The 26109-nt window shown below is 48.4% G+C and overlaps 1 protein-coding gene and 1 long non-coding RNA gene across 4 annotated transcripts; one reads left to right on the forward strand and one right to left on the reverse strand.

Moving 5' to 3' along the window:
- Positions 1-1921: 1921 nt before the first annotated feature.
- Positions 1922-7428, reverse strand: LOC109285180 (uncharacterized). Of its 2 annotated transcripts, none has more exons than XR_002092831.2 (2): positions 7296-7428; positions 1922-3447 (listed from the first exon to the last, which is right to left on the reverse strand). It is a non-coding gene; the product is annotated as an uncharacterized LOC109285180 (long non-coding RNA). The 2 variants fall into 2 exon arrangements; XR_009455203.1 differs by having other exon boundaries at positions 3924-7428.
- Positions 7429-7775: 347 nt separating this feature from the next.
- On the forward strand, positions 7776-25433 carry E2F4 (E2F transcription factor 4). 2 transcript variants are annotated; one of them, XM_059713607.1, is made up of 10 exons: positions 7776-7904; positions 10621-10730; positions 12627-12788; positions 14524-14567; positions 15090-15151; positions 15757-16042; positions 16692-16883; positions 20383-20430; positions 22408-22452; positions 22850-25433. In XM_059713607.1, the coding sequence occupies exons 1-10, from the start codon at positions 7776-7778 to the stop codon at positions 22963-22965; spliced, it is 1194 nt and encodes a 397-aa protein (XP_059569590.1). In that variant the 3' UTR covers positions 22966-25433. The 2 variants fall into 2 exon arrangements, with proteins under 2 accessions (XP_059569590.1, XP_059569591.1); XM_059713608.1 differs by lacking the exon at positions 20383-20430.
- Positions 25434-26109: the final 676 nt, after the last annotated feature.

The raw sequence follows: 26109 nt of genomic DNA on the forward strand, positions 1-26109 counted from the left end.
CAAGTTTACATCATATGCCAATGTTGCTGGGGGGGAAGGGAAGGGCTGTACACCTGTTTTTGTCATGTGTGCTTGAGTGCTGTGGGCTGTGCCTGAGTTTATACTGAAGATTGATGTCTGTATAAGCACCTGTTTGTTTATGTTATATTCCAATTCAAGAAACTGAATTAGCATATGGCTTTCACATTGCTGATATCCCTCACAAAATTATGTAGATGCTGAAAGTATAGGGAGTCCTGATGTAAGCAACTTTCACAAACTTTAGAAATTACTTTAGGAGCAGGTGCCTTTCCCATCCCACTCCCAGACATGGCCCACACGTTGTAGAGAATGCAAACTCGCCCCCTTCCCTGGGGTTGGGTTTGTTAACATAGAACTTCCCACTCTGGAGCATACAATAATAACCTTTTACAGAAGCAGGATGCCAGCTGCTGTGATTCCCCTGCTTTACCTGTGTAAGGGTGTTATGTCGTGTGTTATGGCAGGATTTAGGGGTACGACAATAGAAATGTTGGGGGCTGATACCAATAGCCGATATTTAAGGAGGCATATAGGCCGATGCCAGTCCGATATCCAATACAGCCGTCTCCAGGTGGTGTTTGTTGTGGTGGAAGGGGAGGGAAGGGGCGTGGGAGGGGGACAGATCAGCACCCCCGTCCCACGGCGAGGGAGGGAGGGAGGGGGCAGGTGCTGCCCAGGCAGGGCAGGGGTGCGGGAGGAAGGCGCAGCCTGGGTGGCCCCCGCCGCTGCTTGCACCCCGGGGGAGGGGGGCGTACCCCCGGATCCGCGCAGGGCGGGCAGGCTGGCGCTGGCGCAGCGCGGGACTCTTCCCAGCAGGGGCTAGGCTCGGAGCAGGCACCAGCGGCGCTGAGAGGGGGCTGCAGCCACCCCGCATTCGCCACAGCTCCGCTCTCAGTGCCGCCGCTGCCGCCAGGCACAGCCTCGGCTCTTCCTAGCGTGTGGGTAGAAGCGGGACATGGTCCCTGGTGACACGGGGCTGGGAACGGAGCTGCAGCAACATCTGGGGTGACTGCAGCTCTCCCCAGCGCTTCCGGTGCCCGCTCGGAGCCCAGCCCTCCCCGAGAGGAGTCGCGCAGCGCCCGCTCCAGCCCGCCCCGCGCAGGTCCGGGGGCGCACACCCCGCTGCCCCCCCAGGGTGCAAGCGGCGGCGCGAGCCGCCCCCGCCCCCCACGAGCTGCGCCTCCGTCCCATGCCCTCCCCCACCCCACCTTTCACCGTGGGAGGCATTGATCTGCCCCCCGCTTCCGATTTACCAGGTGGAGGAAGCTCGCCACGCTGCTGGCTCTGCTCCACGCTGCGCTGTGGCTGCGCACATGCAGGGGCATTTATGAGCCAAATTATCAGCCCCATCAGGCCGATAAACGACACAGCAAATTTTCTCTACATCGGTACCGATCCGATATCAGATGTATTGGTGCACCTCTATCGGGGGTGATGGCAGTTTTGCAAAGCGTTTAGATTATGGATTTGTACAGGATGATTTGGATAGGGATGATCCTACCTCAGGCAGGGGGTTGGACTAGATGACCTCTGGAGGTCCCTTTCATCCCTACTTCTCTCTGATTTCTATGATAAGGACTTGCTCCAAGCGTCTCCCCAAACTGGGCTACCCCTAGCATTGCTCCTTCAAGAACCGTTCAATGCATCCCTTAGATTCACTCCCATTTTCCCTATATGTAGATGGGGCAATAAATCACCTGCTTCAGAACAACTCATGATATGCTCTCTGGTCATGAATACCTGTTAACTGGGTATAGTATTTCAGCCAGTACTGCAGAATTTCATTAAATTAATGGGCGCATTAGAAAACATGGTGATAATTAACCACGCTGTGACAGGAAATTGACAGAAAAAGAATTCAGAATTTCTGCTACAAATAAACCTAACAATTATAACTAGAAACTTTCAAGATACCTTTATATTGCAAATGTAATTCTATTTATACAACTAAAGACATGCATGGCCCTTATAAAATCAGCATTCACCTGGTATAAACAGCACATGGATAATGTAACCAAATACCTGATGTTACAGTCAAAAGCAGGATTGGAACCTAGTGCAGTTAAGGATTGACATGACGATTAATGACAGAAAGGCTTTAATAACTATATCACACATGGGCTATAAAACTAAATGATAGGAAAAGACTCCTTCCCAATATTCAGTAAACTGAGCTCATATTCAGATGAGCTATCACAAAAGTCCTAGTATATGTCAGCTGCAAGAGTGTCTCTCACCAATGCAGGCATGAAGCGGTTTCCATATTTGCAGCCTTCACTGGGCATGGATCTGTGGCCGGGAGTGATCAGCTGGGTGCAGGTTACAATTTTTTTTTTTTTTAGAAAAATATATAGCTCTATATATAAATAGATAGTTATATATATACACACCATCTAGCATACCATTCTTCACAAAACTTAACCCACTTTCAAAACCTTATACCTGTCTCCAAAAAACTCACATCCGTGTACCCGTTACAATAACTGCACCCACACACCCGTGCTCCCGTCCACCTTCCTTTCCTCGTTACACGTACACTGTCCCTTTGGTTCTTATTCCAGTTCTGAGCTTTAAACCCTCAGTTCATTCACTGCCACTGTCCCTGGTGATTCCGCGGCTGCTGTCACTGCTGCTGTCCTCATCGCTGTCACTTGACTTGGTTGACTCATTGTCTCCTTCGCTGTCACTGCCTGCTTCCCCTTGAGGCCGGGGTCTTTCAAGAGCCTGTGCCAACTGTCCCTCTGCCAGGTGGTGTTGGCCACCTCCTCTCTGTCCTCTCCTACCACTTTTTGGTAGCAGGACTGGAGCTCACTCAGTACCATTTTAACAGAGTCTGCTACCTCCAGTTTTGTGTGCCTGTACATCAGGAGGTTCCTGGACTTCCACAGGGTGCTCCTGAAGCAGGACATGAACTGATCAAAGTGCCTGTATAGCACTACTTCTCTCATCATCTGTCCAACCCGTCATCACTTCGCAGAGTTGGTTTACTTTTATCCACACCTCCCTGGCGTATGGGCAGAGCCATAGGAGGTGGTTGATGATCTCTGATGCACCTTGGCAGATTTCCCTAGGGCAACTGAGTTAACCTCTCTGCCTCTCTGTGCCCTCACTGGGAGTGAGCAACAGACTATTAGCCAGTTCAGGTCTCTGTGGTCTTTTTGTAGGTCCTTGTGGAAGATCTGTTCCCACGTGGCCTGGCAACCACTGCCAGGGAGCAGCTCCACAGTTGACAGCATGTCTCTGACTCTGACTGCCTCTTGTATCTTCCTGTGGTTAGACACAGTTGCGGGGACTTCGTTCTGTAGCTTGTATTCACTCTAGAACTAATTCAGAACCTTGCAGAACCAGGGGTGTTCCATGGGCCACGATCTCCTGCTGGTTGGTATGAACACCCCCCACGATCTCAGAAGGTGTCCTGCAAAAGACCTGACAAGACAGGCTGTTTTGGACTCTATGCCAGTCACCAGTTTACAGATCTGCCTCGTGTACCATGCCCACAGGAACAGGAGGATGTCTGGCATTCCCCTGCCCCCAGTCCATTTCATTTTGTAAAGGGTCTTCCTTGCCACCGCCTCCCATCTGGATCCCCAGAAGACACACATGGCTCTCTAGATTCTGTGGGTGAGATGCTTCGAAGTGGGAAAGACCACTGCGGTGTACAGAAGCACCAGTAGCAACACTGCCTTTATGAGTGCCAGGTGCCTCCCCATGGAGAGGCAGCGCATGTGCCACAGACCCAACCTCTGCTTAACTTTGGCCTTTGTCTTTTTCTATGCCTTCCTTCCACTCAGCTCAGGGTTGAACTCCACCCCAAGGATCTTGACCCCCTCATGAGGGACAGAGACCCCCAGGGACATTAGGTCCCCAAGCTCTCCCACACCCAGACAGATGCTTTTACTTACATTGACCTTGGTCCCTGCTACCACTTCATAAACCTGTGCGCGCCACAGGGCTCTTTCTACTGACCACTTATTGTGGCACAGGATGTTCAGGTCATCCGTGTACACCAGGATCCTGGTCTCTTCTTTGCTGCTGCTTGGGATCTGGACTCCACGTATCCCAGGGTCCTGCCTAATGCGCTGGGCCGGGGGTTCAATCGGGCTGGGTGCACATTACAATGTTGCAGAGATTTTTCTCTCTCTCCTGAAGTGCACACTTTTGCCAGCAACTCTCTTTCATTCTTATACAATTTAACTGTATAGCTTCAAAGCATTCCTTCTTGATAGTTAGTAAATTAAAGTTCAAACAAAGCAGGTAGGGAGGGACCACATTACAATTACTAACTGCTCAGATCCTGTTTTGGGTCGTCTAGTTGTGAAACTTATTTTTCCAAACTTTTGATCAGTCCAGAGGTTACACTTCAATCAAATAGGATGGGTCTTGATTGACTGAACAAGATACCTTGTAGAACTGATCACAGAACAGTGTTTTGGGTAGTTATTTTAACAATAGGGCAGAACCCAAAATAGTCTAAGTTGGTGATGGTTTATGGAGACATTTGCAAAACTCCAAACAAACACTGAATAACTGTTCTGACAAATATGCCTTAATCCAGGGAGAATGTGTCAGCAAGGAGGATATAGTCACATAGGAATATACAGTTATTTATGAGTGGTTTAGCATAATAAAACATTGGGTACATTTGCAACTAGCACAAGAAATTAAATCAAATGGGATTGCTTTATTTTGCATGGTCCCAGTCACAATCTTGCATTCTTGTGCAAGATGCACTGTTGTTTTAATTTGGTCATTTAAATGTCATTTGTAGGTCTGGACAAGCTTTCACAGTTTTCACTTGGCATCAAAGCTTGTTTATCATACTTTAAGGTGCAATTTTATTTGAAACATATAAACCCAATCAGATCTAGGAGTTGTTAGACCAGAAAGGACCACTAGAACCATCTTGTTTGATCTCCTGTATAACAAAAGGTAAAGGTTTTTTGTTCTGTAATTCGTGTACCTAGCCTGCAAATCTATGGCTGAAACACGTCCCTTATAAAGACAATGAATGTCCATTTAATGAAGTTTTTAAGTCATATACAACCTAGCACATTCCTGGCAAAGAGTTCTAATCTATTAAAATAATTATGTGTTATTAATCATTCATACTATTAAAATGCATACAGTATTTTTACTCTGAATTCATTTGGCTTCACTACAAGTCACTGGATTTCATTTTACCTTTGTTAGCTAGGTTAAGGAGCTCTCTGCTACCAGAAAGCCTTTCTTCATGTAGGTACTTATAGATCAAGCTGCCTCTTCATCATCTTTCTTTGGCAAGTAAATACACTGAGTTTTCTAAGTTCTAGTACTCAACAATCATTGTTGTGGCTCACTTGAACCCTATTTTTAACTAGAGTTAATCCCACCTCCTTCCTTCAGCTTATACATCTAAGAATTGCGTTAGCCCATTTGCCCAGAGCATCATGGCCAATTGAAAAAGAGTTAATGCAAAAAAGTGTGTGGGTCCCTCCTGCCCCCATCTCATTGCCTTTTTTTGCAAATCAGTATTAAGGATCAGATGACAGCATGTTGCAAATGTAGATGCATTACAAAGCTACTCAATCTCCAACCCATGGGCCAAATATAGCCTGCAAGCCATCATATCTTGCCCCCAGGAGTCCCAATGGGGTGGGAAATTTGGTGCCAGGAAAGCAGTGGTCATTAACATGGTCACCCTCCCCATACCAAATTCCTAAACCCCAAGTCCTACACTGCTGGTTGCTGCTGGGCCATGCCTCCTTCCCCACATCTGGATCAGGACTGGACCATGCTCTCTCTCCTCCCCATCCAAACCAGTTTAGGGGTGGGCCACTACCCTTCCACCCCACTCCCCTCATGGGGCCAAGCCATACCTCTTTCCCCTTCAGGGCCAGGTTGTGGCTGCATTGCCCCCCCCCGCCAACTCCCCTCCGCGTGGCTGGATGGTGCCCACTGCACCCACCCACCCTGGTGCCAGATCAGGACCACTGGCGGGATCCAGCCTGCAGGTGGACAGGACGCTGCCCATCCGACTAACAGGGGGAAAAGGTTGAGCACCACTGGTATAGCCTATACTAGTTCCTTGAGTGAAATCCATACCAGCAAAAGCACTTGTATGCTAATACACCTGCATCTACACTAAAGCTTTTGCTGGCATTGAAAAGTCATAAAAATCCCATTCTGACAGCTCTATATCAGCAGATTTCTTTGTGCTGACCTTTGTGGCCTCTCCTCATCAGTATTAACCACTGCACGCTCCTCCATGTCACCTACAAGCTTCAATACTCCATGATTACAGACTTTCTTCTAAATCATTACTGAAAATACTGATTACTGGTAGACTAAAGCCAGATCACCCATTCCCCTTTAACTAGGGTAGCCATTCATCCGGTTTTATAGAGGACAGTCTGGTTTTCTGCTACTCTGTTCTCTGTCCTCTAGTGATATGAAACCAGATGCCTTGATGTCCTCTATTTTTCTCTGGAGACACTCAACCTTTCAACCCACAATTGAACTTAAGATGGCTTGTCTTCATTCGTCAATATGTTTGACATTTAATCAATCCCGTGTTTGTATCGGACCTGAGAATGCCAACAAAGATCCTATTTGTCATGCTTCCTAATGACGTCCTTACGTTACAGCTGTTGCTTCCTGCCGTTAAATGTTTGTCTTCAAAATCAGTTTGACATCACCCTTAATTCAAAATGTCCAAGACGACCTTCAATTCAGAATGGTCAAAAGAATGTGATTTCATAGCGAAAAGCAGAAAGGGTGAACATCACACATCCTGTACCCTGTGATATCGATGTCAGCAGCCCAGGAAACGGAGCTGTATATCATCACATTGTGTCAAAAAAACACAAACTGAACACTCGAACATTTAACTTTTTGGTAGCTTCTATAGATGTGGTTATTATGAATTAGCACTAAATTTAGTTTTAAAAAAATCCCTATGCACTAAATGAAACTGTCCTCTATTCTTGAGGTCCCTTGATGGCCACCCCACAGTTCATTTCTGAGGCCTATCAGTGAGCCAGTTTCTAGTCTGTTTACTGGGCGATGCATTGGTTTTGTGCTGTACTGTTATATAAATCAGAATGTAGCTCTTGGAAATTGTACCTTTCCCATGAATTTGTGAGAGATGCTTCATGTAACACATACAGAAAAGGAAAAAATATGCAAAATTTCCAAAAGAAAACTAAAGCTCAGATTTTATGTTTGTAGCTGTTGTATATTTAGGGCTTGTGCCAAAGGACATAAGCCAACCCACCACGATGTTGATCCAGACCCACCTGCCTCCTGGCTGCATTTTTCATGGGGACAAAGCGCTGGGGTGCCATTCGCCCCCAAGCTACCGGGACGGGACGGGACGGGCCGGTCTCAGAAAGGACGACTGTGACTCAAGACGAGGCTGCGCCCTCCCCTGCCCTGCCGCTCCGCGCACTGCCAAGTGCCGCCGGCGCCCCCGAGGCCGGCAGTTGCCACGAGCCGAGGCGGCGAGCGCGCACCGCACAGGCCGGCCGCCGCCGCCGCCAGCCACGACCCTCCCGCCAGGCGCGCAGCCGCGTGGCACCAGCGAGGCAGTGCTGGGCCTGCCCTGGGCGCGCGGAGACACGTCTGCACAACACGGGGGGGGGGAGCGCCCACCTGCCCGGGAGGCCCCCGAGGCGCGGGGCTGGGCCCGGCCCCCGGCCCCGCTCCCCCCGGCCGGCGTTTCCCGTCGTGCCCGGCGGCCGGAAGCGGAAGCGGCGCGGGGCCGCCGGGCCGGGGAGATGGCGGAGGCCGGGCCGCAGCCCCCGGGGGGCGCCCCGAGCCGGCACGAGAAGAGCCTGGGGCTGCTCACCACCAAGTTCGTGTCGCTGCTGCAGGAGGCCAAGGACGGCGTGCTCGACCTCAAGCTGGTGCGGGGCCGGGCCGGGCCGGGCCGGGCCGGGCCGGGCCGGCTGGCGGGGGTGTCCCGGGGCCGCTCAGTGCCAGCGCCCGCGCGGCGCCTGGCGACGGGGCCGGGCCGGGGGCGGGGGCGGGGGCAGCGGCCGCGCAGGGGAGCCGCGGCCGGGCTGGGGGACGGCGGCAGCCTCGGCTCGTGCTGCAGCGCCCGCTGCGTTTCCTCCGCGCTGGCCCCGCCCAGTCTCGCTCCACTTCACACCTGCGGGGCGGCCCCTGGGCCAGCGCCAGGCACAGGAGCTGGTGGGCTCTCTCTGCCGTCGTCTGCTGGCCTGTAAGGTGCACGTCTGCCTCGCTGAGGTCTGCCATCTTTGCCTTTGGCAGCTACTTCATTGAGCTGCTGCAGGGAGGGAGGGAGGTGGGGGGCTGCGGATAGCTGCCTGTCTTCCCTCTCCCAGAGCATAGGTGTGAGGCCCTGTACCCAGCACAGTGGCCACGGGTAAGTGCATCCAGCTGCCTGGTTACGTCGCTGTTCAGAGAGCTAATGCAGAGCGCTCAGTCTTGAGAACTGCTTCTCCTGCTGGCGCTTCTTGTCTGGGCAGCGGCACTGTGGGCACTGGGGTGAGTCTTGCCGGTATCTTATTGTGCTGCAGTCGGTGCTGTAAGTAGCAGGTGTGATCTCTGCCATCTGGGAGGCTTGGCAGCTTCTTAAGATCCCATGAAGGAGTGTCTGAAATGGAAAGTGCATCTGGAAAAGCTGCAGTTGGCTTGCTGTATTCAGAGAAAAGTAATTTATTTCGGGTCTGAGAGTGGCTACAGATGCAGCAGAACTCCTGAGTTTAGGACAGACCTCAGTCAGAGAGGGCAGGTATCATCTCTGCTGTGTTGACTGCTTCCTCCAACCCTGCATCACTATCTCAGTCAGTGTTGGTTCATGTTCAGTCATCTTGGTTTCCTTCAAGCTGTAGTCTTGGCGAGAGAGCATGAAAGCTGAGTGCCTTGAACACAGATAATACCGTGAATCAGATGTAGTTGTATTCTATATCACTTTCATACCACAGCCCAAATCCTGGTTGTCTTCCCCTAGTGATCTCTTGCACACAGAAGAAATGAAAATAGAGTGATGTAATATATTGTTCAGAGCCCTTGAGAGAAAAGTATTGTTCTTTATTGTTTTCTGGTCCTCGGAGCTAAAACAGCCATTCAGACGGGGCCAAACCTATCACTTCCATAAACTATAGGCAAATCATTTTCACCTTGTGCTCTGTGGCATTTGTGGTGGCTCAGGGAGAAGAGAATTGGCCTAGGTGTTGACTGGAGATCATTGTTTTTTAAAGAAAGCAGCGTGGACTCTGTACTATAGCCAATGTTTAAACCCAAGCCTTGTCCACACTTGAAAATGTGTTTACACGTGTATTTTATGCTCATGTTGTGTGTGTGGATCTGTATTCCTGCTGGTGATCCATTTCATATAGATCCAGTCAGATACAAGAGGCATTATAGAAATACAGGAGTGGAAAGGACCCATAGAATCCACTTCTTGCTATTGCATACAAAGCAAAGTCATTTGGATTTTGTCAAAAAAAGGTATGCTTGCTTTGTCTAAAAAATGGCTTGCAAATGGGACTCTTGTTTGTCAGCATTACTTGAACTAATGATTGGCACTGCCATGGAGAGCTGACTCGACATGAAAACTCTTCAGTGACCTGTGCATGTATAGTATCACCTAGAGTGTTGGTGCCAGTTTTGTTGTTGCAAATCTGTAACTTCTGTGCTAGTGTGACACCAATTTCAGTCCCATTTTTGCAGGATTATTTTGGATGGGAACTGGAGCAAATTGATGGGCATCCAGAGGTTTGTTGAGAGAATGGAAGAGAATATGTGTTTTGTGTGTGAGCAGACCTTATTAACAAATCAGTTCTGCTAATTAGAGTTTTGTGAGGAGACTGGGTCCTAGGTTTGAGGGGTGAGACACTGCCTCAGAAGTGTGCTAAACAAATCTGGAGACATCAAGTACTACATGAGTCCCCTCCTCACAACCTTCCTTTTCCTCAAAAAAAAAAAAAAAGTGAGGCATGGTGGCTGAAATTTTGAGGGCCAAGGGATGGCGTTTTGTAATATTGGTTGAGCAACCTTCATTTAAGAGATACTAGTAACTTATATGAAGGAGAGGTATTGGCACTTTATACCAAGACTTGTGACATTTAGATAGAAAAGACCTGTTGGAATATCCAGACCTGTTCCTGACAGTGCAGGATTAGTGTCAGTGTTTTCTTCCTCCAGCTTTTTCACCTCCCTGTTTCCTCCTCTTAACCTCAAGGTTTTGCCATTCCAGTAGAGTGTACATTAAATTGGAAGGTCACCTCACAAAGTTCCTGTAGAATTGAGCATTTAATCCTACTCTCTCTTAGTATGACTCTGCTGTCAGGAGGTTGTCCAGTCTGCATCAGAACCAGATGAGATTGGGGAGATGGTTAGGATTTAGTTTGTGATTAATAGGGGATTTGGGTTGAAGACTGAATTGCAGGGAAGATATAATTAGCAGTCAGAGAGTAGATCAGTGACTGGTTTCATGTCCCTTGACACACAATCTAATTTGCAACTTGAGGTGGGAGACAGATGCCACCAGAATCATAGAGCCTGATCTGTACTGGTATGATGTCCAGGCCTGGCGAAAGGATGGAGCATAAGAAGGAGTCTGGAACCGATTGTCCATCTTTGATTTTTCCACAGGCAGCAGATACCTTGGCAGTGCGGCAGAAACGGCGAATCTATGACATCACCAACGTACTGGAGGGCATTGGGCTCATTGAGAAGAAATCCAAGAACAGTATCCAGTGGAAGTGAGTGGTAGAAATGCTTTGGCAGTGTTAGAAAATTATGGAAGGAAAAAGCCTCACCCTGAGTGAGTTTCTCTCAGGGCCTATCTGCATGTACTCTCATCGCCCCTCCTCCCCTAACTGTTCCCACTGTTGAAGCTCCACCTATGGTTATTATAGTGACAGTGTTACTTTGGATAGGGCCGCAAGCACCTGGTATTCTAACTGTCGTGTCACATGGACCTTATAGATTCATAGATGTTAGGGTCGGAAGGGACCTCAATAGACCATCGAGTCCGAACCCCTGCATAGGCAGGAAAGAGTGCTGGGTCTAGATGACCCCAGCTAGATGCTTATCTAACCTCCTCTTGAAGACCCCCAGGGTAGGGGAGAGCACCACCTCCCTTGGGAGCTCGTTCCAGACCTTGGCCACTCTAACTGTGAAGAAGTTCTTCTGATGTCCAGTCTAAATCTGCTCTCTGCTAGCTTGTGGCCATTATTTCTTGTAACCCCCAGGGGCGCCTTGGCGAATAAAACCTCACCAATTTCCTTCTGTGTCCCCGTGATGAACTTATAGGCAACCACAAGGTCGCCTCTCAACCTTCTCTTGCGGAGGCTGAAAAGGTCCAGTTTCTCTAGTGTCTCCTCATAGGGCTTGGTCTGCAGGCCCTTAACCATACGAGTGGCCCTTCTCTGGACCCTCTCCAGGTTATCCGCATCTCTCTTGAAGTGCGGCGCCCAGAATTGCACGCAGTACTCCAACTGCGGTCTGACCAGCGCCTGATAGAGGGGAAGTATCACCTCCTTGGATCTATTCGTCATGCATTTGCTGATGCACGATAAAGTGCCATTGGCTTTTCTGATGGCTTCGTCACACTGCCTGCTCATGTTCATCTTGGAGTCCACTACGACTCCAAGATCCCTTTCCACTTCCATGCCACCCAGCAGGTCATTCCCTAGGCTGTAGGTGTGCTGGACATTTTTCCTCCCTAGGTGCAGCACTTTGCATTTCTCCTTGTTGAACTGCATTCTGTTGTTTTCTGCCCACTTGTCCAACCTATCCTGGTCTGCTTGCAGCTGTTCCCTGCCCTCCAGCATGTCCACTTCTCCCCATAGCTTTGTGTCATCCGCAAACTTGGACAGAGTACACTTCACTCCCTCGTCCAAGTCACTGATGAAAACATTAAAGAGTATCGGTCCAAGGACCGAGCCCTGCGGGACCCCACTGCCCACACCCTTCCAGGTTGAAGCCGACCCATCCACCACGACTCTCAGGGTGCGACCCTCCAGCCAATTCACCACTCACCGAACTGTGTAGTCATCCACCTTCTCTGAGCAGACTTTGCCAGTGGCCTGTGTATGCTAGCGCTTTCACCAGCAGAGCTGTATAACAAGTACAGTCCATAGGAGATTTTAAGGGAAGTGCTAGTCTCGACAGAGGCAGGCTATCATGTCTCTAGGGGCTGAAGCCTATCCCAGTTGCTCCAGGTGCATGCTAGATCCTTGCAGTGGCTTTGACTAGGAAAGATGCCCTCAGCTCTTACTCTGGCATAGAGGAGAGTGGGAGGGACAGTCCAGCCTGGATGATGGTGGGTCTGGCCCTGTTGTACTGGAAGAAGGTTCTGGGATGCAGGGTGGATGGGATGGAGATTCTGACTCTGCTGCAGTGTGGGAGAGAGGTGCTTTGGAATTAAATTGGGGGACATGGAGGCTGTAGCTCTGGCTTTCTGAAAAGGGTCAGAGATTGCTGAGGACTGGTGAGGCACAGATGAACATAAATCCAGCATTAGTGGGTGAGAGAGCTTAATGTTGTTTGGAAAGGCAGGTCTTTTCTTCAGGAAAGCAGAATTAATCCCATTTTCACGTTGGTGAAAGTTGAGCCGAGCTGTGCCGCTCATTCCTCTCTTTTGTCTGGTGCAGAGGAGTGGGTCCTGGCTGCAACACTCGTGAGATAGCCCACAAACTCATCGAACTGAAGGCAGAGATTGAAGAGCTGGAGCAGCGGGAGCAGGAGCTGGAGCAGCAGAAGATGTGGGTCCAACAGAGCATCAAAAATGTCACAGAAGATGTGCAGAATAATCGATATCCTTTGTATAACCAGACTTCTTTGTCTCCTGGCTCAGTTTCTGTTGCTCTTTTCCTCTTCTCCTGGGCTGGAGAAAAGGTTTTGGTAGAGGTGCACTGATATGTTGGTCCATATTGGATCAGCACCGATAAAAGGAAAATTGACATTATCGGCGATCAGCTTTTTTTGACCAGTGTAGCCAATAATGTCACCGATAAATGCCGCATGCACGCACAGGGCCAGGAATGCAGTCCGGCAGTGTGGAGAGCAGCACCCAGGCTGTAAGTCTGTTGGGGGGGGCAGATCAAGGTCCCCCATGGTGAGGGAGGGGGTGGGGCTGGGTGGGGCATGGGGTGGAGCCATGGATGGTTCATTGAGGGGGGGGGGAAGGGGGTTGGCTCTATGCCACTGCACACACCCCTGGAGGAGGCATGGGGGGCATGTCCCTCCTGGATTTGTGCACAGGGCAAGGGTGGGCTGTGGGCTTGGGGCTAGGGTCTGCGCTGGCCTCTTCCTGGTGGGGTGCGGGGGGGCAGGGCGGGCAGCAGTGGTGCTGTGAGGGAGGTTAGGGGGTGGGCTACAGCTGGGCCCCTGCTCTCAGCGCTGCTGCCACCCACCGCAAGCACAGCCCTGGCCCAGCCCCTGCCAGGAAGATCCCAACACAGCCCCTAGCCCTGAGCCCACAGCAGGCAACCTACCCTTGTACCGCACACAAATCCCAGAGGCACATGCCCCCCCATGCCTCCTTCAGGGTGCACACAGTGGCATGAAGCCTCTCCACACCCCTGGACAAGCTGCCTTGCAGCTCTGTCCTGTGCCTGGCCCTGTCCCAGCCCCAGCTCCACTTCCTCCCTCACCGTGGGTGCCTCATTGTGCACCCCCTCAACTTACTGCCCGGATGCTTCTTTCCAAGCTGCTGGGCTACATATTGGCCATCAGATCAGTATTGGCCGATATGTCTGATAAATAATTGGCCATCAGTATTGGCCAAAAAAGTCCTCATTGGTGCACCCCTAGGTTTTGGGTTGCACGCTACCTGTGGGATTTGGGGTACAGCTGCCTCCTTCTAGTCCTAATGTTGTGATAATGACCTTGCTTTTCTGGGGCATTGTTCTCCTCAGAGGCTATAAAGCACTGCTGTTCAGACTTTATTACACGAATTACTTGACTCCAACCATAACTTCAGCCACTTCTGAGGTGCCATCTACAAGCTGACTAAAAGCTTAATTTGACCCAGCAGTGTAACAGCAAGTGAAGAAAAACACCCATGTGGAACTACAGGGAGAATTTAAGAAAGTGCGTGAAATTACCTGGGTAGGAATTCTCTCCAGACATGCTGTTACCCCTTACCTTTGAGGTATTGCTTTGGGATATATAAAGATCCTCCCACCTAAAGGGCCACCTCTGGCCATGTAGTGTCCCCTACCATTATGCTGAGGCACAGCATCAGAACGGACCCAGAAGGAAAACGGGCTTCAGCTGAGTTGCCAGTGCTACTTTCTCAAGCACTGAGCTGCTGTTGCAAATTTCATATATGCATGCTAACCCTCCTTAGTGAGATGTGATAAGCCCAGCACTAGAAGTGGTCTGACTGATGGCAGACCTCCCCTCCAGACCACTTCGGAGACCTTGGTACTGGCATGGAGAGTCTTCTAGGAATTGTATTTTTGTATGTAGAAAGGAAATGCTAGGTGCCGTTTGAATTCTCTGTCTCTACAGGAAGTTGTAGCCTTTCTCCTTAACTGCAGGAACATTAGCCTATGTGACCCATGAAGATATCTGCAAGTGCTTCACAGGTGAGAAGATGAGGCACTGCTCTGCCTGGTTTGTTGGCTGTGAGCTCTTTTGCCTTGTGACAGCAGACAGTGCTGTATTTTGACTGCGTCTTCCACCTGTGCTCTCTGATTTCCCAGGAAGAAGTTGGTAGCAGAATGCAGCTGGTCCCCAGTCTGTCTGCCTGGTCTCAGGGAAGACACAATGCTATATTGTTCCCCTAACCCCCAGGATCAAATGCCATTATATTCCAGCTCTGCCACTGCAGTCAGAAGCTCTGTGTCATAAGGAGACAATTCTGTGCAACTGTAGAACAACAGCTTTGCCATCTGTTCTATCCTGTTGTGTTTGGGAATATATTCTCCTATGGAGCTCAATAACATTTCTTGTCTGATCACTGGTTGCCTCTGTATTGTTTGGAGGCTCTTTCATTCATGCATCTTGCAGGGTTCTCAGGGAGAGCTTGGCTTCCTAACAGCATGTGCTGTTACCCAGCAGCCAGAGGCACCCTTCAAAATGCTAATCAATTTGTTGTTTTTTTTCAGGAGACACCCTCCTGGCAATTCGAGCTCCATCAGGCACTCGGTTAGAGGTTCCCATTCCTGAGGTGGGTGATACAGCTGTGTATGCTGGGAGGGAGGGCTTGCTGGACTTGAGCAGGCTGTGAAGGGGATGATACAGAGTGTGATGGGGTGAAGGCACTGGGTGTTCTGTGGAAGGATATGGCATTGATCACTTGCCAGGAGCTGTGCTGTTTGGGGGATGGGAAACATTGTGGGTGTGCTGCAGTAAGGGGAGGGCCTAGTGGCAGAACAGTTAAGGCATCTTGCTGTTGTTTCAGAGGGGTGAGTTTTAGCCTTATTCTGGACTCGTACACAAGGCCACCCACCCTTCAGTCAGCCCAGCTGCAAAAGGGCACCTCTCATTTGGGCTGAGGAGGTAAAGGTAGCCAGATGTGATGCTTGCCACATTATTCTTGTCTGCTGCCAGCTATAGAAGCTGGCATATTATAATAATGCTAGCTCAGTGAGCTGCTAAGCCTGAGTGGATCTTTGACTTCTTTTATGACTGAAATAAGGATAGCTCTGGGAAGAGAGGGCAAATCTGTTAGGAAGGGATTCCCTTAATGTGCTGAGCTGTTCCAGGGAATAGGCCTTTCCCCTCTAAGTCCAGTCAGTGTGTGGTAAATACTTTGCTTCCTGCTTTCCTTAGGGCCTGAATGGACAGACAAAATATCAGATCCATCTGAAAAGCACAAGCGGTCCAATTGATGTCCTCCTCGTGAACAAAGATGCATGGAGCTCCCCTCCTGTAGTGCTACCTGTCCCTCCCCCTGAAGACCTCATCCAGTGCCAGCCAGCTGTGCCCTCTAAACCCCCAGTACCACCTCTTGCCCACTTCCAGGAAGCATCCGTTCCCAGCAGCACACAGCCGTCCACCCCCACACCCACCAGCACTCAGGACCATAGTCCTGCTACACAGAAAACTACAAGCACAGGTGAGGGCAGGAGCAGCTATGTGAAAAATGAGAATGGGCAGGATGAAGGCCAGATGCATGAGAAAAGCCAGCTGGAAATCGAGGGAGGGAGAGGGGGGAGCAGCTAGAGAAGCACTTCTGACTTGTCCTGATGTGAGGATCACTTGGATGATTAAACAGACATAGATGGCTCCTTTACATGCATACAGACGTGTGCATGCACAGACCAGACTGCATGTGTGAATTCCAGTGAATAGATGAGTCCATAAGCCTTTTCCTCTTGTTCTGTGGGCTGGCAAGTGCTAGGGAGGCAGCCTCCGGATGGTGGGGGGGCAACCTTCCCCTCTCCTCGCTGCAGTGGTTTTGTTAGATGTCATCACTGGCTTGTCCTGATGTCTCATTAGATGCTGAAGGAGTGTCAGCATGCATGAGTAGTAGAGGGACCTGGGGCACAGAGGCTTCTCCAGAGTGAAGGAGGAAAAGCCCTTGTTTTCTTCATGCATTTGTTCCAAGTGCAGAACATCTGTGTTTGCTAGTGCAGGGGAAGATCTGTGGTGTGGTGTGGGTTTGCTGATGCCTGCACCTGCTGCTGTGTTGTTTGCATATTAGAGTCACGCATACCTGGGCTCTGTGCAGTCATATCCATGAGTGACACCATGGTTTGTTCTAGAATGCAGCATCTCAGTATCAGAGTCCAAGAGCAGCAGCGACTTCGATCAACTCAGCTCAGTATCTGCATCAGCCACTCGGACAGCTGCGTTAGATACTCAGCCGCTCCAGTCATCTGCCTCACTGGACAGCAGCTCCATCCTGCCCAACCCCTCTACCTCCTTTGAGCCAATCAAACCTGATCCCACAGAAAGTGAGTATTGGCTTTGCTCCTGGGGGCTAGGCTCTATTAAAGACAAGGGAGTGAGAGGCTGCTGGTTCTATAGAAATACGCTGAGCTCCATTCTGTTTCAGCTGAGAAGAAGCTTCAGTCAGACTCTGCAAGCTGGAATGTAGAGGAAGGGCTGAGCAGACATCTGCTACACTGAGAGGAGTGGCCTGTATGGGGGCAGTGAGAATGTGCAAGAGGTATTGCTGAGTGTCTTAGAATGAACTACTGGGTTCAGAAGATTCCCCGGGCTTGAACAAAGGACGTACTCATGGGTGTTCTCACTCTTGCAAAGCTTTATTTAAGGATACTTGCAGAGGCAGGCAATAGGACAGAGCAGAGAGAATGATCACTTCACATCGGCTCTAGGCAGCAGCCACCACCCCGCATAGTTCCCCTGGCCCCCGAAGTGTCTCAATCCCAGGGATACGATAGCCTGTGCCGGGCTCTGCGCAAGTCAGGATTCTCGCCAGAGTTGAGGAACTACCCATAACTTAAGAATGTACAGCTTATATAGTCTGGAGTAAATAACATTATCTCTAACTAGGGATTTGGTTATCTCAAGATAAGAATTTGGGGATGAGTCGAGATCCAACACACCTGGTGTTTACCACATTCCACTGTATTACAACATTGTACTATCTAGGTTCTTGGTTCGGTCACTCACAGAGCAAAAAGCTACGTGCTATAATACTGGCCTACTATGGAGTCAGCATACAAAACTCTTGCTATGAGCATTAAGTAAAGCCCTTACTATTACATTGAGATACCTGCTGTAAAGGAGATGGCTCTTCAGTGAGTGCCCTGACAAAGAGCACTTAAGAACTCTTTGACATATATTGTCTCCTGTTGCCTCCCATTACCTGCGGTCAGTGCAGGTTGTTTCTTACAGTCTCTCCTATGTAGCTCTTGCTTTAGTTTTGAGTGTCTCAATCCATGGGGTTTCCAACCTTTCCCAAAAAGATTGTTCTATAGTCTGTGAGGAAATTTCTACTCATTATGAGCTTCTCTTTTTTCGCAGTTTTGTCCCTTTGCTCAGAGTTAGTCATTCTGGGCCTGTCTGTAGTGACATTCAGCTAAGACTGGGGGGGAGGGGGGGTGCAACCTGTGGCATGCATGCCACTAGTGGTACAGGCAGCCTCTGTGTGTGGCATGTGGCAGGGGATGGGTAGCACAGTGGCAGGCAGGATAGAAAGCAGAGCAGCAGATGGGGCAGAGAGCATGAAGGGGAAAGAAGGAAGCAGAAAACACAGCAGCGGATGGAGCATGTGGCAGGAAGCACAGCAGCAGGGTGGGCAGGGGAAAGGTATAAGAGTGGCACTTAGGGAGGGTGCAAGGCTAATTTGTAGCACATCTGCCAAAAAGTTTGGTCCCCATTGATCACAGATGTTCCTGATGCTTTTCTAATGCAAAGGTCTGAAACCTCCTGATGCTTTTGTGTGGTATATCTAAGGATCATTTTACCCACCACTGGGATATAGCCCCTTTCAGTATGGAACATAATAGCCATCTTGCAATGTACAGCAACATTATGCAGTAGTCTAGGATGTATTGGAGAAGAATCCTTCCTGTAACTGGTACTGCTATGGGAATTGAGAGAGGCAGAAAATAACTGAGTTGGAATATAGCCGGGTCACTTAAGAACATTGTACTTCTTAGGATAAGTGCTGAGCAATCTTTCCTGACAAGAGGCCAGGAAGCTAGCTCTGTTTTGTGTCTAGTCCACTACATCTGCAATACACCTGGCCTAACATCGTGATCTGTGGCTGCTTGGTGAGCAGAAGAACTTGTATTACATAGCTAGCTACTAGGAATTCCAAGGAATGCATCCATCCATGTACTGAGGGAAAAGTTGAGGATGAGACACCTCATGCTGTGGTGGGTGAATTAAGCAGTGAGAGGAGATGAAGTGAGAGTTGGGAGCATAGGAAATGAAGTGGAAATTCTATAGCCCCTTGTGAGAGACGGGCCAAGTTATAGACCCATCTCTTCTCTCAGTACAGCAGTCCCCTCCTGCTCCATTCTGTGACCATAGAGGTTGAATAATTCAGTAGCGAGGGTATTAGCCTGGGTCTCACATCTGTGTTCAGTTCCCTGCTCCTCCACAGAATCCCGATGAGGCTATGGGATTTGCCAAAGGTCACAATCTCAGTTTTCCATTAGTATGCTGGAATAATAGCACTGCCCTGCTTCACTTTAACTGGGGGTGGAAAAATAGATAAGCTGAAGATGGTGTGGTGGCCAGATACCTCCATGGTGGTGGTTAAGCCACTAGAGAGCAACAAGATTCTAAGAGTTGTAGACCTCACCTTGTGACTAACAGACCATAGGCTTTGCGAGCTGCTTGTCTGCGCCTAGTAATTGTTAGGGCATCAGTCCAGACTGGTTTAATGGGTTAGCACTTGGTGAATTGGTGATTAGTTTTTTAATGACCACAGTTGAAGTGCCTGTTCCAAGGTAAGAATGCTGTTTGAGCTAGCAAGCAGATTTAAAAGGAAGTAACTACCACTGGGGAGTCTTGGGAGCAGTATGAAAGATACTAGTGTATATCTAAGCATAGAAATGTTTAGGCCTAATGTTAGGAAGCAATTTCCAGCAGTGTGGTTAGGCTATGGGAAGGTGGTGGGAATCCTACTGTTTGGGACACTTAAATCCAGGCCAAACAGAGCATGAGAAAATGTACTGTGAGCAGAACCCTGTGTGAAAACATTAGCCAAGTAGAATTGATGTAGCATCTTTCTGTATCTGCAGATGATTCTGAAGGAAGCGTGAGTTGCCTTCTCTTCATCTCGGAGTAGTGTTGACTCAAACCTGCAAATGACATTTAAAATGAGAACATGTTGTGCTGATAACTTCAGCAGATATATCTGATATGTCCTTATTCCAGAGTCCCAAGTTATCTCCCTGCCTCTGTGAGGTGGGATTCAGGAACAATAAAGTGTGTCCAAGCTTTTGTACTAGTTGTATTTTCATAGGTGTATAAACTCCTCCCATCTCTCTAGCATGACTTAGATTGCTTCAGAATTTTCAGCCTGCTGCACCAGGTCAGGCAGAGCCTTGGCCCTTGATACAGAGTCCAGGTTCAGTGCATCAGAGTGCTCAACCCAGTCTCTCTAAGAGAGCATGTTGGCCATGCAGACAAGAGGACTTGGTCTGGTGGGTCACTTCCACCTCTCATTTCTCTTATTCAGTGGCCATCCTTTGCAGAGCTGCTGTGTCCAAACTGGGGGTAGGTATGGGTGTGTCCCTTGCCCCATGCATTTGAGTCGACTGCTGTCTTCTTGTCTGGCACATGTGCTTGGGAACTCTGCAGGGAAAGGGTGTACCAGAAGAATGTTCCTGCTTGTGAATAATGTTCTGGGTGATTCAGGGATGAGCAGGACTTCTTAAGTGGGTAGGATGGTAGGGTCAGGGGAAAGATAACTAGTTTAGCCTTTTAGATCTTTGACAGCACAGTGCAGACCAGTTTGATTTATCTTTGCAGTACTGGAACTTCCCAAAGAGCTATCAGAGATGTTTGATCCAACAAGAGGTATGTTGACCCCTCCCCATCTGATTGCCATTGCCTTCTGCTGTCCTGTGTCAGGACATCTCTTTGCTCACTCCCTTTCCCATCTCTTCTGCACCTGTTCTTGCCATGATAAGGTCTGTGCAAAGTTATTTTGGGTACTTGGTTTTGTAAAGCAGCTAGAGGTCTTGCCCAGGGCCTAGGGGTGTTAGCTGCTGCTGGCTGGATGCTGAGTGACCTCTGCTGGATGATTTTGGAATGGCGTCTATGTTAGACATCATCTGACTCCATGCAGGAGAATGTTTGTTGACATCAGGTTACCAAAATTTCTTCTACTTATTCTACTGGTGCTGGCAGAAGGGGGAGCCCTTGTAGAGATGGACACTGATTCTTGGAACTGCTGTCAGTGCTCCCAACTCAGAATGTCTCATTGACAAAAGGGCTTCTGGTTTATTCAACCATTGTTCCCACCATTGCTGGGACTGATAGAGTTTTTTAACAATGGCACCAGTAGTAGGAAAGGTTAAGAAAATTTAATGTAGACAAAGCTAGGGTGGGTTAACTTTAGCCACCCTTTATTTTCTTGCCCCATGGGAATTGCTGTCCCCTCTACCTTTAGTTGCTGTCCTGAACTCCTGGCATGGGGCTCCCTGGCCATGCTATCAGGATCCCATTTGGCCTGTTTACTTCAAGATGGTGAGGACTCCCCTGCTGCTTTGCAGTGGTTGAGCACTTTTTGGTAAGAGCACGCCAGGAAGACTCAGGTTCTTTTTTCAGTGGATGACTCTCACACAATGAAACAGCCCTTCTCAGCTTCCTCTGTGCTGTGGGCCCTCAGGACACATTCCATGGGTGGCCTACAGTCTGCCCTTCTCTGTGGTAGGCTCTGTGGCATTCCTCCAATACACTGCGAGAATATTGCACAGAACAGGGTATAGTTAACTGGTATCAACAGTAAGTGCCCAGAGTTTACTGGTGCCCACTCTATATTGGTAGAGCACACTGATGGGCACATTTTGAGCCAAGTGTCTGCTTGACTGTACACCACCAATGGGTAGGCCGGGGCACTATAGCATCTTATAGTTTCATAGTTGGTAGGGTCAGAAGGGACCTGAGCAGATCATTCAATCCAACCCCCTGCCTTGGGCAGGAAAGAATGCTGGGGTCAAATGACCCCAGCTAGGTGTCTATCTAGCCTCCTTTTGAAGACAAGCTTGTTTCAAACAATCTGAATTGCTGCCTGGGTGCATTTAGTCTGTATCAGGCTTCTTGCTGCTATGGTGTTAGCAGCACGAAGTGCACATCTGCTGGCCTTTTGGACTTAATAAAAAGGTTCTTGAGGAAAGTTACAGATTAGGAGAGAGGGGTCTTGCATTGAATTTTGCTGTGATCCTCACTGTGTTATAGTAATTAAGTTAGTGTGCTGCTGATTTCACATCAGAGGCTGCCCAATCAAAGTTAAGTTAGGCAGTAAGAAAGTTCAAGTTGTTGCCCAGTGCTGTAGGAAGTACTTGCTCTTCCTGTTTTCTATTTACATGTCTAGCTTAATAGCTTGTTTTAAATACACACTGTAGAACAGCCACAATGACTGTGGAACCATTGCTATAGGTGTGATGTTGATTTTACATTTCATTAGTTAAGAGAAAGAAGAAAACTCTGTTTAAGTTTGGTTTTGAAGTTCTCATCTCATTGAGAAAGTAAATGGGACACAGATTATCAGCTGTGCTGGAGCTGATGGTTGAAGACAAGTTTCTGGCAAGCAGGGCAAAAAGGAAAGCAGCCCATCATGGATGTAGGTTTAGATTAGTATTGAGAGCCCTTATTTGTAAACCCTCTTTGTGGGTGGACATGGGCTCAGCTTTAAACACATGCCATTCTTGTATTAATGATACCAAGGGGTACTAAGTTGTATTGAGGGGTACAGGGTAGGAGAACTGAGAACAGGTACTGGAAATCAGGGTGCATTTCTCAACTGCACTTTCTATCTCCCTGTCCCTCCAGAATGTATGAACTCTGAACTGCTGGAAGAGCTAATGTCATCTGAAGGTGAGTTGCTGAGTTTATTTTCTATGGGAACAGCAGGAAAGGAGAGAAACTGCCTCTTGTATGACTTCTAAAACCTGGGGCTTAAACCCAATGATAGCTTTGCATTGTAGATTCTACCCCACCTTGTCTTGGACAGAAGCAGTTGTAACACAGACTCTACTCTCAATATCCAGGCATGAGACAAGGAATGCCGGCTCTTCAGCAATGTCTGATGAGTGGGAAGAGACTGTTCTTTTGGCATTATGAAGCTGAGAGGCTTCAGCTTCAAAGAGGTCTCCTTGGGAGGAGGCTTCCCCCATATCAGGGGAAGTCCAAAAGGCTTGGAGACTCCACCATGGCTGGTGGTAAGGGAGGGGGTGGCTGAGTCTCATCTCTAACCCTGCTTTCTTTTTGACAGTGTTTGCTCCTTTGCTTCGCCTCTCCCCACCTCCTGGAGACCATGACTACATTTACAACCTGGATGAGAGTGAAGGTGTCTGTGACCTCTTTGATGTGCCTGTCCTCAACCTCTGACTTGTCAGCATGGCTGTGGGCCTCATGAACACAGACTGTTTATAACTGCCTTTGGAAAGTATCTATTTTTGGATTCCTGTTGTGCTAGTGCTTGATGAGTGAATGGTTCGAAGAGATGCTCTTGTCTGGACTAGAACCAAGGGACACGGACTTGAAGACAGGAGCCTCTCTAGCTTCTCTCTTCCTGTGTTGCACATGCAAGGTCTTTTGATTTTCCTCACCCTGCTGCATATCTGTCTCTCCACTGGATCCTGGACCTCACTCCAAAAGGGTCTGTGTTTGAATCTTCCCAGTACACCTGTAGAGATTGTCCATGTGCCTCTCAGAGCTTCCTCAAATCTACATGCCTTGTATTTCCTGCACTCCCAGAGGCACTTTGTATCTCCTAAGTACCAGCTGCTATAAGGAGTCTTAATAGTATGGTCAGTTCACAAGCCCAGAGGTAGCTAGCTAGATCTTTTAACTTGAGCAGTCTCGTCCCTTCTGCCCTCTCTGATTACAGCGGCTGTAAACAGTGACATCATGGGATCTCTATCTGGTGACTCCAGGTCTACCTAGTTTGTTTTACGAGTAAAAAGCACTTTGTAACTGCCAGCTGTGTTCCTCCTGGGGTCCAGGAGTTGCTCATGCATCGCCACTCAGTAAGGTGGTTCCGCAGTCTGACTTGTTAATGTTGCTGATGCACAAGCTTAAAGAGTGTCCCGCTCCCTTTTCCTGCAGCTGTGCTGCTTCCACAGGGTTGGAGGAAGGGGTAGTGTTTCTTTAATCTAACCTAAGAGACGTTTGAAAGGGCAGATTGCTCCAAACTGCATCTAATGTATTACTAGGTACATTAGTTTGCTTGTCTGTGAATAGATCTGTTCTCCAAGCACTGCACTTGAGGTGTCTAGCAGGCAGCAGAGGTATAATGAATCAGTAATAATTTGCCATGACAAGTTGCATATGTGGTGCCCAAGTATGAGGACATTGATCTCCCCTTTCTTTCCAAGGTTGTCCAAGCAGCTGCCTAGTATTGGACTTCCAGTGTGTTCAGAATTTACTTTCCTGTGTCCATAGGCAATTGCTTTCCAGTCCTGGTCTGGTGGCAGGTTGTTGCCTGGCATAGTGCTCTCTCTGCATCACTCACTCCTCCCTACCTTTTCCTTATTGCTTTTTAATGGAAGGCCTCCTATAATTGTTGACTATCTGAGGATATCGGTCTTTGGACCCTTTTGTATTTTGTTTGCTGGAGAAGAAAATCCCTCTCTGGATTACACAGTCATGGTATATGATTACCAAGTCTGCACTTGAGATTCTCTTAATTTTGCCTGTTTTTTCTACTGTCCCAGTTGTAGCAGCTGTCTTGCTTTCATTGTTCCACTATAGAAGTGCTGCTGCCATAAGCATACTGGGTAATACCCTTTAGTAGCTCTCATCTCCCCTCACAAAATAACCAGCGTCTTACTGCCACAGTCAGCCATCTGCCCTGGCTGCCCTGGCTGATGAGCCCAATAAGAAGTAGCAAGGTTTCTTTGGTGATATTAGACCAGCTATATAGTTGGGAGTTGTTAGACAAGCTTTTGGGAGTTAAACACAAACCATTCTATTATCTGATATTTAGTATAAGCTATCCTGCTTCTTTCCCAGACTTGAAGAAGGGCAGTTTATGCCCAGATACTTGTCTAACATTTCTCTCAATTATATAGTTTGTCCAGTAAAATATAGTATCAACAGAACCTTGTTTCTTATATTCCTTGGATCATCACGGCCAAAACACCCTACCCCGCTGTATTAAGTAGAAAATCTGCAGCTGTTGGAGTTGAACAGCTCCTGCAGCTTGGAGAGGTGAGGGGTGCATGCTTGGGATTTCTATCCACTTGGTGGCATATCCAACTGTCCCAGGACTCCTCTAGAACAGATAGTCGTTTCCAGCTGCAAATAACTCCACTGAAGCCTTAGAATCCTGTTTTAGAGAGTCAAACAGTAGTCCCTTACAGAGTGAGAATTTGAAACCCTGTAGGAGCAGGTGGTGTCAGGAAGGTTTCCTTTTCTAGTTCATCTGCCAGCTGTGAGCAGTTAGTCCTGGAGAGAGTAAGAGAGATCAGAATCCCATAGGGCCAATAGGCCTCCAGTTCGCATGCGCCGGTTCTTTGACCTTTCCGCTTTTTGCATGGAAGCTACTTTAAAAAAACAAAATCAAAACAAACAAAAAAATACACTTGGTGGCCCTGCGTGTGCATTAGCCTAGACTTCATGGCCTTTGTGTAGCTAGAGTTCTCTGTACTACCTGATGCTGTGCTGTCCCTTCAGCTGTTAATCTCTTGCCATAAATTAGACTATGTTTGGAAAAAATATTTAGAGAGAATTTACCATAACAAACTTTGATTCATATATAAAAGATTATTTTTATACTTTTTACAGTAAAAGATTACCTGTAATATTTGTACAGTGTTGTCTGAGTGAATAAACTAAACTTTTCCAGAGCCTCACATCAGCCCTTTAGCGCAACTTCTGCGCAGAGCCACTTTTCACCCAGCCTCCCTCTAAGGCAGTGGTGCTTAACCTTTCTAGACCAATGACACCCCTCAGAAAATACCAGCTCTTAACTTTCGCTTACCTTTTGACTACAAAAAAATAATAGAGTAATTCTTCTGTTGCAAAGAACTCAAAAAGGCTACAACAGGTCAGAATGTTTTAACAGTATGGATTCCTATTTGAAATCTCTGGGTTTATCTTGTGAATCGTGTGCAGGTGTTTGCACACCCAGAAGTGTTAATATGAAGCAGCACTCCATGGCAGCCGTAAGGATATCACTACACCCCAAGAGAGCTTCAGTATCCAGGTTGAGAATCACAGTTCTGAGTGCCTCTGTGGATGCCATGGCTGGAAAAGAAACAAGGCCTGCCCTGATTCCCTCAATGAATCCTGGAACTTGCCTGTGTCATTATATAGCTACTGTCTGACATTCAACTAACACAGCTTTGGGTGGTTCTAAATTGAAAAATGTTTCTTCCCTGCTGGACTAAGAATTGAGAGAATCCACCTTAATCTGCACTGTTGGGCTAGGACAGCCTGTATTCCAGCTCGTTCCTACAGCACATAGCATTAGGTCTTCTCCCCTGAGGGTACTCTGGCACAGTTCTGTCCTGAATTCACTTCATGTAG

Source organism: Alligator mississippiensis, chromosome 10, assembly GCF_030867095.1.
Source record: "Alligator mississippiensis isolate rAllMis1 chromosome 10, rAllMis1, whole genome shotgun sequence".
In the NCBI taxonomy this organism is placed as follows: Eukaryota; Metazoa; Chordata; order Crocodylia; family Alligatoridae; genus Alligator; species Alligator mississippiensis.

What these genes read in the sequence shown, in the direction of transcription:
- E2F4 (XM_059713607.1), top strand. Translation starts at nt 7,776, where the DNA reads ATGGCGGAGGCCGGGCCGCAGCCCCCGGGGGGCGCCCCGAGCCGGCAC. An exon ending in TATCTGCAAGTGCTTCACAG is followed by an intron (nt 14,568 to 15,089) that starts GTGAGAAGATGA and finishes GTTTTTTTTCAG; the next exon opens with GAGACACCCTCCTGGCAATT. An exon ending in AGAGCTAATGTCATCTGAAG is followed by an intron (nt 22,453 to 22,849) that starts GTGAGTTGCTGA and finishes TCTTTTTGACAG; the next exon opens with TGTTTGCTCCTTTGCTTCGC.